Source organism: Dunckerocampus dactyliophorus, chromosome 2 (genome assembly GCF_027744805.1).
Source record: "Dunckerocampus dactyliophorus isolate RoL2022-P2 chromosome 2, RoL_Ddac_1.1, whole genome shotgun sequence".
Taxonomy (NCBI): Eukaryota; Metazoa; Chordata; class Actinopteri; order Syngnathiformes; family Syngnathidae; genus Dunckerocampus; species Dunckerocampus dactyliophorus.
The window spans coordinates 3135001-3155229 of record NC_072820.1 but is presented as its reverse complement, the minus strand read 5'-3'; the positions used below and the strand labels follow the sequence as shown (position 1 = coordinate 3155229).

General features: G+C 41.8%; 1 protein-coding gene across 1 annotated transcript in view; it reads left to right on the top strand.

The window, feature by feature from the left end:
* The first annotated feature begins 569 nt into the window (after positions 1–569).
* Positions 570–20229, top strand: part of mmp14b (matrix metallopeptidase 14b (membrane-inserted)) — a 26065-nt gene continuing 6405 nt past the window's right edge. Inside the window, exons 1-8 of the mRNA XM_054762979.1 lie at positions 570–1043; positions 15897–16045; positions 16131–16253; positions 17763–18070; positions 18889–19050; positions 19127–19284; positions 19355–19493; positions 19578–19728. Of these exons, the coding sequence (XP_054618954.1) occupies positions 957–1043; positions 15897–16045; positions 16131–16253; positions 17763–18070; positions 18889–19050; positions 19127–19284; positions 19355–19493; positions 19578–19728 (1277 nt within the window). The 5' untranslated portion in view covers positions 570–956. The remainder of the gene's footprint in view (positions 1044–15896; positions 16046–16130; positions 16254–17762; positions 18071–18888; positions 19051–19126; positions 19285–19354; positions 19494–19577; positions 19729–20229) is intronic.

Sequence of the window (20229 nt, the reverse complement as noted above, 5' to 3'; positions counted from 1 at the left end):
CCGGGGATCGAACACATCACCTTCGGAATGTGAGACGAGAGCGGCGATCGTTCGACCGAAAATTCGTCACCAACGTCACGAGTCACCGGGTCCACCCATGGTTGGTGAATGTAATAAAACAAAATACAACCGAAAACACAAAGTTTAAAAAATGGTATTACAAACGCAATGCAAACCGTTTTGTTACTCGTCTGCATCTATTTTAATTCCTATAAAACATTTACGTTTAAAAAACATGTACAGTATGTGTTATTCTGCCCACTAGAGGGCAGGCTTTTGTTTCAAAAGCGAGTGGGGCGTTGCAATGCACCACGTCTACATTACATGGAGGAGTCAGGAAAAGGAGAGAGGCCCTCAGCGGGATGAGCGATACTGAAAATTTTGGTAACAATCCGATATCAAGCAGCTAAGAAGACAGTATTGGGACAAATGATACCGTGATTGAGGCTTGAGCCAAATAAAGCCAATAGTGCCATACGCAGACATTTGTGAAAATAAACCTAGGAGAGAACTGATACTAAAACGTCTTCGGTATCGACATGATCGATATTTGTATCGACCAGCCCACACCAGCGATAGAGCTTCAAAACAGGACGTGGAAGAGGAATAGCGGACAGAAGCAAAGCAGAGCCACCAGAATCAAATTTGGACCTAACTTACGAACCTTGTTTTCATCAGCTTCCTTGTGTACTTTTTAAAAATCTCGCTAAAGGCCTCAAAAAGACGAGAAGAATGCGTCGAGGAACTAAATCCTAACTTTCTTGGCATTTGAGAAGTAGCACGCGCTGGTACCCAACCGGACTCTTTTAGCTTCTTTCCGATTTAAAATACATCTGTTTATATACATATAGTAGCATAATGTTTTGACAAACGTTACAAGTAAAGACGTGGTCCGATTTAAAGACACATCTGCCTCTTTGTAATAGTTCTACTAGTTAATTCGAGCGGAGAGTGAGATGACGCCGCTGGTTGGACTGCTGCTGATGGCGGTGCTTTTGCACATGAGCACACAGGCTGGGACGGACAGACAAATCAATCCTGAGGTGAGTCGGTACTTTCATCAGAAGGCAAACGAGCACATGGGAATGTCCAAAATGTAAGACGGTGTTACATGTTGGCATGCATTGTGGACGACAAGGCTAGTTCATCATCTCTCCACGTCACATCGGGGGTGTCCAGAGTGTTTGTAACTCCTAATAACATCATCAACTTCATTTTACCTTTAGAATATGCCCCCCCCCCCGCCAATGATAAAACAAGCTACGGGCCTAAATTAGACCTTGGCCCGCACTTTGGGCACCGCTGGTGTAAAAGTTGATCATGTTTTTCCCCATAAGAAGTGATGAAATATTTTCCCTCTGGCACGTATGAAACCATGACGCCTAATATCACCACTTCATTCGCATGAATGTAACACTTTACTCTCACAATATGAAGACTTTTTTTTCGTAAACGTACGATTTTATTCTCGCAATATTACCACTTTTTTCTTTTAAATTTCTGACTTTATTCTGGTAAATGTACGACTTTATTCCTGAAATATTCCGACTTTTTTATCATAAATTGACAGCTTTTTATCTCGTAAATTAGCTCAGTAAATTCATGACTTTTTCTCGTAAATGTACGACTCTATTCTCGCAATATTACGACTTTTTTCTTGTAAATTTACGACTTTATTCTCGTGAATTTATGACTTTATTCTCGTAATATTATGACTTTTTTTCTCATAAATTTTACGACTTTATTGTCGTAATATTACGACTTTTTTTCTCTTAAATTTACAACTTTACCTTGTAAGATTACGCCTTTTTTCTCCTAAATTTACGGCTTTATTCTTGTAATATTACGACTTTTTTTCTCATAAATTTCCCACTTTTTTATCGTAAATTAGCTCGGTAAAATCATGACTTTTTTTCTAGTAAATTTACGACTTTATTCTCGCAATATTCTGACTTTTTTCTTGTAAATTTCTGACTTTATTCTCGTATTATTACGACTTTTTTTGTAAATTTACGACTTTATCTTGTAATGTAGGCTCCAGCGTACAGCGAATAAAGCCATAACTAATTACAAAAGAATATTTACCAGAAGGGAATTCAAGTAATTGGATAATTTAAAAAAAAAAAGGAAAAAATGGCTGCAATTTTACAAGAATAAAGTCGTATTCTGACGAGAAAAAAGTTGCAGTTTTCCGAGAATAATCTTGTAATGTTATGAAGAAAAACAGTCAACAGTCAAAGAAAAAAGACGTTATTTTTTGAAGTCGTAATATTATGAGAAATAAACAAAAGAAAATAAAGTTGTCATTTTTGGCAACAAGTTATAATTATTTGGGAATAAAGTCCAAATATTAGGAGAAGAAAATGTACGAAGATTATTTAAGGAGAAATTTAAAATATTCTGAAAAAAAAACAAAAAACACAACAAAACAATGAATAAAAAACCCACAAAAACTAACAACAGGCTTTTTCACCCACATGACAAAGTTGAGATGTATTTTTCGTGAAATACACAGGATGTCATGTCTTGGCATTACAAAACATCCAAGTTGCATCCTTGCATTTTACTTCACCATGTGGCCCTCGCTGGAAAAACGTTTGGACACCGGGGCCCTAAAATGAAGCGCCTAAATAATTCTTAACAGATCACCCAGAAATACAGCAAAAGGTGAATTCCAGGACACAAAATTGTTGCGACAGCAGAAGAAACGTGTTAGTACATCACAGCATATCATACCAACCCTGAGCCAGCGTGCATCGCTGCTGTGTGCATCTCACCCTGCACAAAAACGTCCAAGAACGGCTGTGCACTGGGAAGGAAGTATTACTACGTGCCTCTTTTTAGTGCCAGTCGACTGGCATTGATGAGGTGAGGTCAGACCCAGGAAGTTGTTTCAGTTTAGGATGTGACGTGTCCGTGCTAATAGAACCCGAGAAGCTTGTACCCTGCAGGGCGATAATGTCGCTTGACGTTGGCACCGAACAACACGGGAAGGGCCTTGACCCCCGCTTGAGAGGAAGCGGACCACAATGACGGCAGCGCTCATGAAAACGCTGAGGAGTGCTGAGGATGCAAAAGCGGGGCAGCAAATGCGGGGAAATCTGAGTTTGTATTGTGGTCAGGGCAGAGTCGGAGGCAATTTTTGTGGGACTGTTAATATTTCGGGGGATGGGGAGATGTAATTGTTGACATCTGCCTTAAGTTACAGCTCAGCGGAGCGGGAGAAGTTCTCCAGCTGTGGAAAAACACTGAGATAGGAAGCAACGGCGGCGGCAACATGCCGGCTTTGCCAGTTTGGCCGTCGTGCGACGCCTTCCAAACCTTTTCAGTCATTTACAGTGAGAAATTGCATCATGAAATGTGCCATGCGGGGACTCGGCTGGACGGAGCGGCGGTGCCAAACGTCTTTGTCATTATTATTCCAGCTGCGCGAGTGGAGGAAAGTTACATTAGCTCGGCTGACCTACATTCAGCTGCCAAACGAAAAGGCACAGTTTATGATTCAAATGCAAACACGGCAGCTGGCTCGCCACCAAATGCAAAACGCAGGATTGAAACCAGAGATGACTGAAGAGTTTACTGTACAGTTTGCGGATTTGTCTGCAATGTGTGCAATTCAAGCCACCAAGACATTGAAAAAGCCGCTCATAATCTAGATAGTCGCCTGTATGAAGTTACTTACAAGAAAAAGTGGGGAAAAAACATGCAGTGCATAACAATCCTTGGTTAGCGTACGCCCTGGTTAGCGTGGGTTTTTTTTGCAAAATTTTGCCACGGTTTGCGTGCATTGTGACAATGTTGTGTTATTCGTACACTGCGTGAGTCCAGCTGTGTTTTTAGTGCATTTTTATCACTAAATAAACACAGCAGCTGGCTCACCACCAAATTCAAAAGCCAGGATTGAAACCGGAGATGACTGAATATTTTACTGTAAAGTTTGCGGATGTCTGCAATAAAAAAAAAAGCCACCAAGACATTCAAAAAGCCGCTCATAATCTCGCCTGTGTGAAGTTACTTTTATGAAAAAGTAGGGAAAAAACATGCAGTGCATCCTTGGTTAGCTTGTTTTACGGAAAATTTATACCAAAGATTTGCCTCGGTTTGCGTACATTGTGACAATGTTGTGTTCATCATACATTGTGTGAGTCCAGCTGTGTTTTTGTGTATTTTTATCGCAAAATCTCCTTGTTAGCACATGGAAACAGGAAGCGGAACTCATGTCCGTCGCACGTCCCATGATGTCATCAGCGGTTGACGCTGTAGTTCTTTCATAACTACCAGAGTTGCACTCCAAAGTGTTGGAATGCGTGCAATTAAAGCCGCAAGACATTCAAAAAGCCGCTCTTAGCCCAGATAGTTGCCTATATGAAGTCACTTTTAAGAAAAAACATGCAGTGCATCCTTGGTTAGCGTACGCCCCGGTTAGTGTGTTTTTTTTGCCTCGGTTTGCGTACATTGTAACAATGTCGTGTTATTCATACACTGCGTGAGTCCAGCTGTGTTTTTAGTGTATTTTTATCACAAAATGTCCTTGTTAGCACATGGAAACAGGAAGCGGAAGTCAGTTCCGTCACTCGTCTACAGTATGATGACTAACCCTAACACTAACCAACACAGTTGGTGTCTAAAACACATTTTTATCGTTTTACAGTTCTAGTTTTCCATACAGTATAGAACAATTCTAAATACATTTAAATGACAAATGAAAGGGAGAAATGAACATTTAACATTTTCCACTGAGGGTGATAGACTGAAAAAAGAAGGGATGCAACTTTTCCACTTCGAAGTTTCAAGACTGCGTCTCAGTTTAGTCACATGCAGTTGCTGAAAAAGCCGAGTTTTTGTGTTTTTTTATGAGTTGTTTTGTTTATTTGCTTTTTTTAAAAAATTTTCAAATATTTAAACTTTCTTTTGAAATAATCTTTGTAAATTTTCTTCTCCTAATATTTTGACTTTGTTCTCATAATATTATAACTTTTCGCCCAAGCTAATTTTCCAAAATGTACAACTTTATTTGGTTTGTTTCTCATAATATCACAACTTAAAAAACATAATTTTTTTAAAAATAAAATGATGATGTTTTTCTTCATAATAATAAAAGTTTATTCTCGTAAAATCGCAACTTTTTTCTCATTAGAATAGGGCTTTGTTCTATTAATATTTTGACTTTATTCTTATTTATTTATTTATTTATTTATATATTTTACCTATTTCCTTTGGTTTTTTTAAATTTTCCAATAGTTTGAACCTTCTTCTTGTAAATATCCTTCTTGTATTTATTCATGACTCTACTCCCACAATGTTTTGACTTGATTCTCGTAACATTCTAACTTTTTCCGCAACCCAATTTTCCAAAAATGCTAACTTTGACACTAAAATGACACTATTTTTCCTCAGAGTCTTACGTCATTCTCATAAAAATGCTGCTTTGTCCCGTTACATTACTGCTGATTTGACCATTTTTTGCCGTTGCTGTGCTTTTTAAAAGTGGTTTTCTTGTTAAATTGTACTTTTTGAATGTGGCGCGGGCCAATAAAAAACAGCAGCGGGCCGCAACGCACTTTGGGCACCCCCCCATGGTTAAAGATGACGTCACCTTCATTGAAGACGTGATTGTTGACAAAGACACCATGTGGCGGCCAGATCAACACAGACACCACCTTCCTGTTTTGCTCGTTACTATTATTATTATTATTATTATTATTATTATTATTATTATTATTATTATATTATAAGTGAAGGTAAAAGTAACCCCAACAGATCCTTCATCCCTTTCCTTCATTGCTGAAATGCATTTCCAGTTGGTTCATTCATGTAAAACTATGACTGTAAAACCAGAAAAAGGTTAAAAGGTGAACATCTTTGGCTTTTTGGTATGGATTCATTGGATTTACATCATTTCTTATGGGAAAAATGGATTTGGTACGTTTCAGTTTGAGTCGGACCTCCGAACCCTAACCCTAACGCCAACCCTAACCCTAACCCGTCCTAACCCTAACCTTAAACCTAAACCTAACCCTTCCTAACACTAAACCTAACCCTAAACCTAACCCTAAACCCCAACCCTAATCCTAACCCTAAACCTAAACCCTAACCCTAACCCCAACCTCCTTGAATTAGAAATGTTCTATTTCTACAACATTCAGATATTTCTTTGTCCAACCAGCGAGCAACGGACAACCTTCGGTACGAAGCCGCACACAAATGCGAAAGAAAGACGATACGTGCAAAACGTCTTCACGTGAAGCGACGCGTTCACTGGCTCACGTTTGTTTCTCGAAACAGCGGAGACGTCCTTTTTTGTAGGAACGTTTCTTTGTGGTCCGTCAGCAGAACGGCAGACGTTGGATCTGCTGCAGGTGCTCGTGAATCCGTGTTTGTCATGACTTCCTGTGTACCTGGAACGTGGCATCCACAATATTTGTACACTTCGTAGCCGTCGAGGCGTTCGTGAGCAGCGGATGCGGACGCTGGAGTCGTTTCCTGTGCTTTGTGGTCGAGGCAAGACGTGCACGCTGGACGTCCGTACGGGTGGTGACACGTGCACTCCGATACAAGCGAAGATCTGTTCCGACACAGTTGGAGGAATGATTGCCGCATGAGATCATTTCTTCGGAGATGGATGAGCCGAATCCAAAGTGTGCGCTGAGGACGGCGAGGAGGCGGCAGACAAAAGACGCCACTGTGGCCGTGAGGGACGACCTTTTGGAAAAGAAAGACGGGAAGTGAAGTCGTTATCATCCGTATCGGAGCGGATGCAAGTGGCAGCACAGATCATTGACTGTGTCACCAATGCTGTACAGTATCGCTCCCGTTTCGGTGGAACAGAAACACAGGAAAAGTGTTTTTATTGCATATTTGACCATTCTTTTTCGCATTTGTCACGGGTGTTCTTCTCTTCATCTCCAAGCTCCTCTTAACCTTCACCATTTTTCTTCAGAGAAAATTTGAAAAACACACAAAAATCCAAAGAAAAAGCAAAGCACAACTGGACTTTTGTGATCTATACTGAGGTCCTCAGCAAGCGGCGTTCAAAGTCTGGCCTCCAGGTTTTGTTTTGTTCTTTTTGTTATAAAAAGTGTTTGCGACCTTCCTCCTTTCTTATTGTTTTGCATGTTTGTCGCACTTCAATGTTTCAGATCATCAAACACATTTAAACGCTAGTCAGCGACAACACAACTCAACACAAAGTGCAGTTTTTAAGTGAAACTTCTCATTATTAAGGGAGAAAAACACCCAAACCTACAAAAAAGAGCGAAAAAGTGATTGCCCGCGAGAGGTCACAAAAGGCCCCACAACAACATCCAAAGAAGAGCAGGCCTCACTTGCCTCAGTTAAGGTCAGAGTTCATGACTCCACCTGACCTGAATCCTATTGAGATGCTGTGGCATGACCTTAAAAAGGAAAAGCCTCCAATGTGGCTGAATGACAACAATTCTGCAAAATTCCTCCCCAGCGCTGTAAGAGACTCATTGCAAGTTATCACAAACGCTTGATTGCAGTTGTTGCTGTTAAGGGGGGGGCCAACCAGTTATTAGCTTTAGGGGGCAATCACTTTTTCACACAGGGACATGTAGCTTTGGATGGACCACTGTGTATGCGGTATCGATTAAGAGAAGCATTAAAAATGTCCCGTATCGGAACATCACAAAGGAAGATGAGGGCTACGCTGAAAGGAAAACAGTTACAAAGTTCAACAAAAATGTTTTTGGCTTTCTTGGATAGTCAAGAAAAATTGTAATAACGCTGCAAAATGAACAACTTAAGAAGAAAAATTGAAAAAGAAAATTGCCTTTAGTTGACGATCAAAAAAGTTACACCTGCCAGAAATGAGTTTTTTATTTTATTTTATTTTATTTTATTTTATTTTATTTTATTTTATTTTATTTTATTTTATTTTATTTTTCAAATCACCAAAAAAAATGTGCTTTACTTATTTAATATTTCTGTCACATTTGGATCATCAAGCATTGATATTGAATTTACAGGATTGATTTTTAATAAAACAATCTTAAGCAATGTAGGCTGACGTCCGGGGGGGCACGTCATGCAGGATGGGGGTCTATCTCATGCAATTCATGTTGCAAAGAAGCAAAACACATTTGCTGATGTGTCATGCGGGCCGTGCACACGCTTTGTGTAACTTTGAAGCACATTGTTCACATGACTGCTGGTTGAAGGCAACCTGAGAGCTTTTACTGCGTAAGACTTTCAGTTGAGGCTCCGGGAAGGACAGACAGCACACGCATGCTAGTGTAGTGTAGTGTAGTGTAGTGTGGTGTAGTGTAGTGTAGTGTAGTGTAGTGTAGTGTAGTGTAGTGTAGTGTGGTGTAGTGTAGTGTAGTGTGGTGTAGTGTAGTGTAGTGTGGTGTAGTGTGGTGTGGTGTGGTGTGGTGTGGTGTAGTGTAGTGTGGTGTGGTGTAGTGTAGTGTGGTGTGGTGTGATGTGGTGTGGTGTAGTGTAGTGTAGTGTGGTGTAGTGTACTGTAGTGTAGTGTAGTGTGGTGTGGTGTGGTGTAGTGTGGTGTAGTGTAGTGTAGTGTGGTGTAGTGTACTGTAGTGTAGTGTAGTGTGGTGTGGTGTGGTGTAGTGTGGTGTGGTGTGGTGTGGTGTGGTGTAGTGTGGTGTAGTGTAGTGTAGTGTAGTGTGGTGTAGTGTACTGTACTGTAGTGTAGTGTGGTGTGGTGTGGTGTGGTGTGGTGTAGTGTGGTGTGGTGTGGTGTAGTGTGGTGTGGTGTATTGTGGTGTGGTGTAGTGTGGTGTGGTGTAGTGTGGTGTAGTGTAGTGTAGTGTAGTGTGGTGTAGTGTAGTGTGGTGTAGTGTAGTGTAGTGAACTGTAGTGTAGTGTAGTGTAGTGTACTGTAGTGTACTGTAGTGTGGTGTGGTGTAGTGTAGTGTAGTGTGGTGTAGTGTAGTGTAGTGTAGTGTACTGTAGTGCAGTGTGGTGTAGTGTAGTGTACTGTAGTGTAGTGTAGTGTGGTGTGGTGTAGTGTAGTGTGGTGTAGTGTAGTGTAGTGTAGTGTAGTGTAGTGTACTGTAGTGCAGTGTGGTATAGTGTAGTGTACTGTAGTGTAGTGTGTAGACACTACAGTAAAAGATGTGGCCTTGGTGGGGATACACTTGGTCATTTTGCACTAACAAAGCTGGGAATAAGTGCAATAAAGACAGGAAGGAAGGAAGGCTGCTTGGTCTTTTTTGTTTTGAAGAAAGACACACCCCAGTCGTAAACGGTGGGTGGCCCGAGGGCAGCGTCCCGGACGAATGATTGATGTTGTTACAGGAAATGAGGTCATATTTCAAGTCCTTACCTCAGTGAGAAGAATGCTCGCAGCTTCAGTTCAGCACAGTAAAAGTTGTCTACGTCCACATGCTAGCTTGTTGTGGGACATCGCAGTTCATCTTTCCGTTGGCTCGGCCGGGATGGAACAAGTGATTCTCCTGCTGTCCTCACATGCTGTGTCCACTAAATGGACACGCTCCTCTGTCCGTCTTTTTATTGTGTGTCTGTGTCACCTCTAACATTCCAATCATTCTTTTGTCCTCCTACTCCTCCTTCATTTTTCAACCGATTCAAACCATTCGAGCGTCAAATCGTTCAGCCCATTCAGGAGCAGATATTTCAAAAAACATTCCCGCATTTTCCAAAAATCTCACAGCATTTTTCCCATTGAAAACGAATGGGCCATTTTTCAAACGTCCAACCGTTCTCAGCCGATTTCAGCCATTCCAAAGACGAGAAGCGCAACTCAATCAGGACGTGCACACTGCGCTATCATGCTACGTGTTGGCATGCTAGCAGTTAGCGTGTTAGCACTGCTAGCACGGCAATATTAGCATAGTGGCATTTTCTGCCATTTTTATGAGTATTAACTCACACAGACACTTACCGCGACCATGCTAGGTGTTGCATGCTAATGTAAGCATAGTAAAAATTTGTTTGCCGCTTTCATAAGTAAAACTTATAGGAATGTTTTGTGCTGTCACGCTAAGTGTTAGCATGCTAATGCTAGCATATGAGCATTGTTAGCATGCTAAAATTAGCATGGAGGAGTTTTAGCAATTTTCGTAAGTAGAGACTTATCTGAACACTGAGTGCTGTCATGCTCGGTATCCTTAATACATTTTAAATTTCAGAACATTTCCACGCCATTTTAGTATTAACCTACGTAGACACTTAGCGCTACCATGCTAGGTGTTGCATGCTAACGTTAGCATAGTAAAAAAAAAATTTGCCGCTTTCATAAGTAGAACTTATAGGAACATTTTGTGCTGTCACGTTAAGTGTTAGCATGCTAATGCTAGCATATGAGCATTGTTACCATGCTAAAATTAGCATGGAAGAGTTTTAGCAAGTTTTGTAAGTAGAGACTTATCTGAACACTGAGTGCTGTCATGCTCGGTATCCTTCATACATTTTAAATTTCAGAACATTTTTTTTGTTTGTTTGTTTTTTTCAGTATTAACAAATGCAGACACTTAGCGCTATCATGTCAGGTGTTGCATGTTAATTTTAGCATTGATAGCATGATAACGTTAGCATAGTAAAATTTTTAGTCAAACTCATAGGAACACTTTGTGACATCATGTTAAGTGTTATCATGCCAATGTTAGCATTCTTAGCATGCTAACATCAGCACAGAAGGAGAGACTTATCCAAAAACGCTATCATGCTAGGTATCATTCATCCATTTTACATTTTCAGCACATTTCTTCTTGCTTTTCTTTTTTTTCCCCTTCATCAGTTCATTCATCTAACGCGTTCACACGCAACGTCGTCAGACGTCATCTCGTTCATCGTGAAGCCTTTCATGCGGGCGGCCGTGCCGTGAACTTCCAAAGCTTTGCTGTGTGACTTTACAGGAAAGCAGCCAGCGGTCGTGAACAAACGCGCACGTAACTCTTCTTCAAAAGGCCGTGACTGTCGCCCCCGGCGTGCGTAGTCGCCTCGTCCACTTCCTGATGGGTGTAAAAATAGCATGGTTTTCAAGTGAATAAGACTTTGTTTTTGGTCACGTTAAGGAAGAATTGAGAGCGCTAAGGTTAAAACATGACAGCAGCCTTTTGAGTGGAGCGAAAAGGAAAGAAAAAGTGAGTTAGTGAGAGAAAAAAGTTTCAAGTTGAGCCTGAAACAGAACAAGCTTCATATTTGGAAAGATTCTCCCTGTCGGACATGAGTCACCGTCACCGTCAGGACACCTTCCATTTACACCAGGGCTGTCCAAGATGCGGCCTGGGGGCCATTTGCAGCCCCAGGATATTTTTAGAAACATATCCTTTAACAAGACAACTAAAACAGAAAGCAAAAATGGAAAAATCAGCAAGAATGAAGTCAAAATTGGAAGAAAAAAGTTCTGAGAATAAGGCGGTGATGTTATGAGGAAAAGCAACCTCATTTTCAGCAGCATGGTGTTGAAATTTCAAAGTAAAAGTCTGTTTTTTTTTGTTGAAATCATGAAATTAGGGGAATAAAGGAAATGGAAATGAAGTTGGGGAGGAAGTAAGAATAACATTGGAATATTGTGGAAATATTACGGGAATAAAGTCATGAATAATTCCCAAAATGTATCGTTTTAATTTACAATTGAATTCATATTAAGAACGTTTATGAAAGTTATTTGAGAAAACGGTTGAAATATTTGGAAAATTTAAAAAAAACAGCAAAAAAGCAAAGAGCAAAGTTGATACTAATAAAAAGGCTTTTTCACCTGCAGCGATCCCTCGTTTATCACTGCTAACGGGCCAAATATTAGGGACATCCGATATGCCGATGTTGTCCGTATCGACCGATACCGATACTGACTTACTTAGTGTATTTTTTTTTAAACTGGCGCCTTTCCAGCAGCTGTGCTTGTTCTCCTACTTTCTCATCTCTGAAGTCTCGTCCACGTCCAGACTTGTTTATTCACGCCCACTTTCACGCGCCACGAGAGCCGTGTGATGTCATGTTTACACGCTGAGGCAAAGAAGCCGAGGCTGTGACGAAAGCCAAGCGGCTGGCGAGGAAGTGGAGACTGAAGCCTTCGGTTCCTTCTGTTGTCACGGGAAACGTCAGTTCACCACCGAGCAACATCGACGAGCTGACAAAGAACTGCTAGCTAGCCAGCTAGCTGGCGTCCGTCCTGAGTCCCTGCAGCGTAAGAGTTGAGCAGTCCTGTAAACAAAGACTACTGCATGTCTAAAGGGCTCTAAAAATGTTTTAAAAAACAATTTAGAAAGTCCTAAACAGGTTTTCGATGCTCTAACTGCAAAGATATTCCATTTATGAACATTGAATATTCATTTAGGGCGGCCGGTTGTGGAACCAATGAAGCGCTACAAACGATATTCCGCAGTTTATGTTAACTTTTTTAACACCGCCAAGTTGCAACTAGGCTTTTTTAAATTTTATTCAAGTGGGCTGCTTTTTATTTTAATTTTACACAAATTCATACGAGACAGCCTCGCAAACCGCGCCTGTATTTGTCCTGTTGTGTTGTTGTAACACTAAAAACACTAAAACCCGTATTACGTTTGCTATTTTTGCCATTTTTCTTAAGTGAAAGAGGGGGCAAAATGGGTCTTTTGATAGTAAAGGTTGCCAATGACACAAGACCCCCCACAGGAAGTACGGCAGAAAAAAACAAGGAACTGCTAACATGTGAGTCTTTGTCTAAGATGTCTTAGTTTCACTGGTTATGTCGACTGCATTGGGCAATACGGATGTAAAGGTGACCATAGGGGTGTTATTTCATGTCTACAGGTTTCTAATAATGTTAAAACCTGTATTTAAACAGTCAGAAACAGGTTTTATATGTCTTATTTTCTCTTATTATGTCTACTATATTGGGTAACAGGAGTGTAAAGGTGACTATAGGGGTGTTATTTCATGTTTAGAGGGCTCTAACAATGTTAAAACCCATATTTAGAAGATTTGAAACAGGTTTTATATGTTTTATTTTCTCTTATTATGTCTACTATATTGGGTAACAGGAGTGTAAAGGTGACTATAGGGGTGTTATTTCATGTTTAGAGGGCTCTAACAATGTTAAAACCCATATTTAGAAGATTTGAAACAGGTTTTATATGTTTTATTTTCTCTTATTATGTCTACTATATTGGGTAATAGGAGTGTAAAGGTGACTATAGGGGTGTTATTTCATGTCTAGAGGTTTCTAACAATGTTAAAACCTGTATTTAAACAGTCATAAACAGATTTTATATGTCTTATTTTCTCTTATTATGTCTACTATATTGGGTAATAGGAGTGTAAAGGTGACTATAGGGGTGTTATTTCATGTCTAGAGGTTTCTAATAATGTTAAAACCTGTATTTAAACAGTCATAAACAGGTTTTATACACCATAACTACAAAAATATTCTGTTAATATCGAATCATACTTGGCAGGAATTCTGTTATCACAAACCAACAAACCGTCATCAACGACTGAACGACCAATTCCACCAGAAAGAGCTCATCAAGGCAAAGTCTAAACGCTGGAGCGTCCATGCCTTCCTGCAGTGAGATCAGACCTTAAGCGGCCCCACAAACGTTGCACGCCGTTGGCTTCAGGCCAGACCCGGTCAAGCGGGATGAGGGTCAGGTCTACGCGTACTCGTGTACCGTAAACCAGACCCGGTCAAGCGGGATGAGGGTCAGGTCTACGCGTACTCGTGTACCGTAAACCAGACCCGGTCAAGCGGGATGAGGGTCAGGTCTACGCGTACTCGTGTACCGTAAACCAGACCCGGTCAAGCGGGATGAGGGTCAGGTCTACGCATACTCGTGTACCGTAAACCCCCTCACTGCTGAGCACGCGTCCGCGTGTCGGCACCAATCATGCGAAACGTTGTGTTTAGCTCAGCATGCGTCAGCAGCGGATGGGCTTCGGAGTGGTGATTGACAGCCTGTGGGTGCGGTCCCACGTCTCTGGGGTTTCCATCTTAGAGGGCGAAGAGGAGAAGGGGTGGAGTGATGAGGCAAAGACAGAGACTTTGAGGTTTGGACGCAACAGGGAAGAATTCCCTTTGAAACGACTGACTGACACCGGAGCTGCGCTGGAGACATCTGCTGAGGTTTCGTCCGCACGAGTCTCGCCCTCGGACACTCCCTTTCGCTCTTCGCTCTCCAGAAGTTTGTCATGGAAGTCGTCTGATGCTAAATACGGCACAATAGCGTGAAGAACATACCCGGGAGGCTGAATAGGCTCAATTAATGCCAGAGAGTCCAACACGCAAGTTCACCAAACTCCCGATCTCATTCCACATCAGCGAACCCGTTGGATTCTTCAGCGTCAGCGGCGATGCTCACTCCTCCGTTCATGACAATCAATCAAACGATGGAAAAGTGCGACCTATCGTGTGAAAAATAGGGTCATATTTTCACCTTATTGCATCATACTGGTGAAAAAACACGGAATATGTGATTTTTTTTGCAAATCTTAACTTCTTTTTCACTGATTTTTACTGTTTAATCAACAAGCCATAAATTCAAATTGACAGTGTCTGTCTGTGTAAATATCGCAGGTTGCAACGTGAACGCCTGCGGCTTATAGACAAAAAATATGTAAAAAATATGTACAAAACATTTTTTCCTCTTCAAATTTGGCCTGGAATTTACAGTAAATGTCGCAGGACCTGCCAGGTGATGACAAAAAGTGCGACTTACAGTCGTTCCATCCATTGTATTACACTGGTAAAAACACACGCAAAAGTACTCATTTAGGAAATGTGTCAATAGCACAGTGAAAACACAGAATACAGTTCATGTTTATAAATTATTACCAACTTGTGGTGCATGAGATGTGTGATCTGCGGAACAAGTGGCCTATTTTTGGAGAAAATGTAAAAAATAGTTTAAAACCACTTTTTGACCCCCTAAAAAAACGGCCTTTTTTCTGATTTTTATTTTTATTTTTATTTTTATTTTTATTTTTATTTTTATTTTTATTTTTATTTTTATTTTTATTTTTATTTTTATTTTTATTTTTATTTTTATTCAATAAATCTGCAAACTTGCAGGGCGGTGAATGCTGAACGGCTGCTGTGCAGGGTGCTGTGTGTATCAAAAATGCTATGAAAAAGGAATGACTAGCGTGTTTTCGTGGCGTCCAACCACATCACACTGAGAGGTCTCTCGTGTTTGACGCACATCTTGATGCCATTTTATTCTGTTAGCTCACCCCGCTTCCAAAGCCGCCATTGCCAGTCACAAACAGGTCACTGCACGCTCACTGAGTGACTTTTTACAACAGAATATCCAAGTGGTTTCGGTTCTTGCTGCGTCCACAATGCCTCAGTGTTATTTCTTTGGCTTTGGGTCTGAGAAGCTGTGTGGGGGCGAGGTGCCGAGCAAAGCCGCTGGCGTGCGTCCAGGTGTCGAGGCAGCACCGCGGTGAAATGGTTTCTGCAGGGGAACTTAAGGTCAGGTTCAGCCCAAAGAACTCAGCGACCACTGCACATCACACCAGCGTGTGGATTTGGTGGAACTTCATGGGTGTTAATGTTTTACTCAAAAGAGGGAATTTCCTCGGCGGGTTTCTGGCTTGTTGGGTTTGGTCGAACGCTGAGCTGTCTTTGTTATTGGAGCCGTAGTTGCAGTAAGTTCTCGTCCCGCACTGACGGACTGTTGATGGTCGGACGGCTTTGGGATTTAGTCACCGAACGGAGACATGCCGAAGGGGCTTCACGTGATGCGACGCCCCGTTTGTTTGGCACCGAAAGGCCTGCTTTGCACGCCAGTGTGGAATGTGTTTTTGCAACAGCTGCACTTAATACATCAACATCAGGCTCTCGTGATTCAACCAACATGAAAACACTTCTTGGTTCAGGTTCAGCTCGAAACACGTGACGTGTTTTGATTTTCTGCTGTGTTTGGAGTTGAGCAACATCACCATGAGTCATGTTTGCTGTTTCTTTGCAGTCATGGCTGCAGCAATATGGTTACCTTCCCCCAGGGGACATGCGGACCCACAGCCTACGCTCCCCTCACTCCATCCCCTCAGCCATCGCCGCCATGCAGAGGTTCTATGGCCTCAAGGTCACCGGCTCATTTGACACCAACACCATAGAGTGAGACTTGACGCGGTTTTTTCGTCTTGTCCGAGCCGACTTATGTTGTGCATTAAAGTGCCGGTTTGTGCTGACTCGTGCACAGGGCCATGAAGAGACCTCGCTGTGGGGTGCCTGACAAGTTTGGTGCTGAGCTGAAGACCAACCTGAGGAGAAAGCGTTACGCCATCCAGGGCCTGAAGTGGACAAAGAACCAAATCACATTTTCGTAAGTGGCTGACTTTTCTTCATCAGCGGTCGATTATTTATTTATTTAATATTATTATTTTCCAGCTATTTCAACTTTCTTGTCACAATTCATTGAGTTTATTCCCATAATTAGTTGGACAATTTCAAAAAACTGCTGTAATTTTATGAGGATGAAGTCCAAAATATTCCAAGAAAAAAGTTGTGTTCTAACGAGAAGAAATGTCACAATTTTGCGAGAATAATCTTCACAAATTTTGTTTTCATTACATTATACTTTCTTCCCATAACCGTTGGACTTTATTCTCTTAATGGTAGAACTTTTTCCGCATGCTAATTTTCCAAAAATGATGACTTTTGTTTGTTTTTCATAATTTCGACTGTAAAAAATTATTTTTCTGTAATATTTCAACTTTACGCCACTAAAATGACGTCATTTTTTTCTCATAATATTACAACGTTATTGCCATAAAATTACAACTTTTTGTCGTTAGAGTACAACTTTTGTTTTGTAATATTTTTACTTTGTTCTTATAAAAATGCTGCTCATTTGCTTTTTTTGGAATATTTCAACTTTCTTCTTTTCGCAAATGTTGTTTTCGTAATATTATGACTTTTTACCTGTAATAATTTTACGTTGTTCTTGTAATATTAGAACTTTTTCCGCAAGCGAATGTTCCAAAAATTACGACTTTTGTTTGTTTTTCATGATATTACGACTTTTTTAAATTTTTAATCATATTACGTTATTCCCGTAAAAATGACAGCTTTTTCTCGTCAGATTCCAACTTTTTTCTCATAATATTTTGACTTTATTTTTGTAAAATTACTGCTTATTTTTCCATTTTTGCTGTTGTTTGTTCTTTTTTTTTTAGTTTTCCTGTTAAATTATATTTTTTAGGATGTGCCGCAAACGGCCCCCAGGCCGCACTTTGGACACCCCTCTTGTAGCCGAAGTGAAATGTGTCAAAATCCATTCGCTGACCGAGGATCGAACCAGCAACCACTCGACAACCCGAACCATGCCGCCCTGCGCGGAACAAGCAGAATGTTACACGGAATGCTAAATGCTAAATGAATCTCCACCAATAGGGGGCAACATTTAAATTATCCATTCATTTTCAATGTGAAAAATGTCACCGAAAATACCGACTTATGGAAAAAGTGTCAAACTTTGGAAAAGTCCTGACGGACGGCCCACATGTCCCGAACGAGGCTGAACGTTTTGATGTTTGGTGTTAGTCGACAAAAAAGCGCAGATAAATATGATGAAGAATTACACGAAGGGTGAGGATCGAACCAGCAAACATCAGGCTGGGACACGACCGATCTACCACCTGAGCCGTGTCGAATAGAAGTTGTCCCTCGGTTGTCTCCCTTGCAACCTGGGACAAAAGACATGTTAGCATGTGGACTTAAACGGCTTCCACAGTGGAAAGGAACGCGTGTCTTGACCTGCTTTCCTCTCATGAAAAGTGTTTACCGATCTCATTTGAACCTTTGCCCCCACACAACATTTGACACTCCTCAGAATACAGAACTACACCCCGAAGGTGGGCGAGTACGAGACCCACGAGGCCATCAGGAGGGCCTTCAAGGTGTGGGAGAGCGTCACCCCGCTGCGCTTCCAGGAGGTCCCCTACCATTACATCCGGGACAAGGTGGAGGAGTTTGCCGACATCATGATCTTCTTTGCGGAGGGTTTCCACGGCGACAGCAGCCCCTTTGACGGCGAGGGAGGCTTCCTGGCGCACGCGTACTTCCCTGGCCATGGCATCGGGGGTGACACCCACTTTGATGCAGCCGAGCCTTGGACGATCGGAAACCGGGACCTGCTGGGTAAGACCAAGACTGGGTGTTGTGCTGACAGGAAGTACTGGCGGCGTGTGCACGGTACGAGCGCCGGCGTGTCCTGTTCGTGTTGCTATGACTTCATCCTGGAGGCGTGCCACAGAAACGGGGAAGTGGATCCTCAAGTCGATGTTCACATGACCTACGAATGTTTTTGGATGTTCTGGCCAGTCATGTGCTTGTTAGTGGCTCCAAAGTAAGAGTAGCGTGTCACTAAAGCAGCACAATTACACACAATTACACACAATTACACACAATTACACGTGCAACTGTAGTTTATCCTCCATGATGCTGTAGTGTAAGGCTTTACGAATAACATTTGGGTACACTATGCATTTTTACTGTGTGGCGACCAGCAAGGCATGCTGGGAAGCCAACAGTAAGTTACCCAGCATACCTTGTGGGTGCTAAATGAGTATAAAAGTGCATTGTTTTGCATGTGTATGGTTGTGTACGCATCGTGTGCGTTGTGGTGCATTACATTGTGTGTTGCCACGTGTGTTATTTTTGGTTTTTGCGTCCCAAGTGACACTGAACATTTGGGCCAGTAAACGCTGACGGTCATGGCCCAGTGAGGCCACGTCGCCTGCAAATAGCAGAGACGGGATCCTAAGGCCCCCGAACTGGACGCCCTTGACGCCTTGGCTGCGCCGAGAAATGCTGCTTGCTAGCGAGTCTCGTTGCAGCCGATGCAGTCCGTGCGGCGTGTTTCCGTAGTTTGGAAGTAGCCTTCCAAAAGCGGTAACCTTGAGCCGGGGCTGCTGTCCTTCTTCCTATTTAGCCAAGTGATGTTTTGGTGCCAACAGGTAACGACATCTTCCTGGTTGCGGTGCATGAGCTGGGCCACGCTTTGGGTTTGGAGCACTCCAGTGACCCCTCCGCCATCATGGCTCCTTTCTACCAGTGGATGGACACCGAGAACTTCGTACTCCCTGACGACGACCTCAGAGGCATCCACCAACTTTACGGTGCGTCCGAAGGAGGCTTCATCGTAGTCCCGTGATGAACTTTATCAATAACTTTATATTCAAATCTGTATTTAAGGATCTGGATCGGGCCCTCAGCCTCCATTCGTGACTCCCCGCACACCGACAGAAACAACTCCCGGCTATTCGCCAGACAGGCCTCGTTTCGGGCCCAACATCTGCGAGGGACACTTTGACACCATCGGCATCCTCAGAGGGGAAATGTTTGTGTTTAAGGTAACGCAGGCGGCCTTCGTAGAGAATTTTGTTGTCGTCAAGTTAGAAAATGTTTGTTTTTTCTGCTCAGGATAAGTGGTTCTGGCGAGTGCGTAACAACCGCGTGATGGACGGATACCCCATGCCCATCGGTCACTTTTGGAGGGGGCTGCCTTCTCACATCAACTCTGCTTTTGAGAGGGAGGATGGCAAATTTGCTTTCTTTAAAGGTTCATTTTCCTCCAGCAAACGTATTCTTCCTTAAAAGAAGAATATTTATGGGCAGCAACTCCTCTCTCTGACTGTGTCTCCAGGTGACAGGTACTGGGTGTTCACCGAATCGGTTCTTGATTCCGGATACCCCAAGAATCTCAAGGAAATGGGGACTGGCCTTCCCAAAGATCGCATCGATGCTGCGCTTTACTACACCCCCACGGGACAGACCTTCTTCTTCAGGGCTAGCAAGTTAGTTGTTTTGTTGGCCTGTAATGCAGGGGGGCTTCATAGTGCAGCCCGGGGGCCATTTGTAGCCTGTGGCTTTTAAAAAAATATCATTTAACAAGACAAAAAAAACAGCAAAAATGGACCAAAAAAACAGCTGTCATTTTATGAGAATAAAGTCAAAATATGATGCGAATAAAGTTGTAATGAGAAAAGGTGGTCATTTTACAGGAATAACACTGTAACATTGTAATAAAATAAAATAAAAATGTCATTTTATTTGCATAATTTGGAAATATTACAGAAATAAGACGATATTTTTCAAAAGCCGTATTTTTGGGAAAATCAGCTTGCAGAAAAAGTTCTGATATTCTGAGAATAAAGTCATAATATTATGGGAATAAAGTCATAATATTATGGGAATAAAGTAATAATATTATGGGAATAAAGTTATAATATTATGGGAATAAAGTCATCATATTATAGGAATAAAGTCATTATGGGAATAAAGTCATTATGGGAATA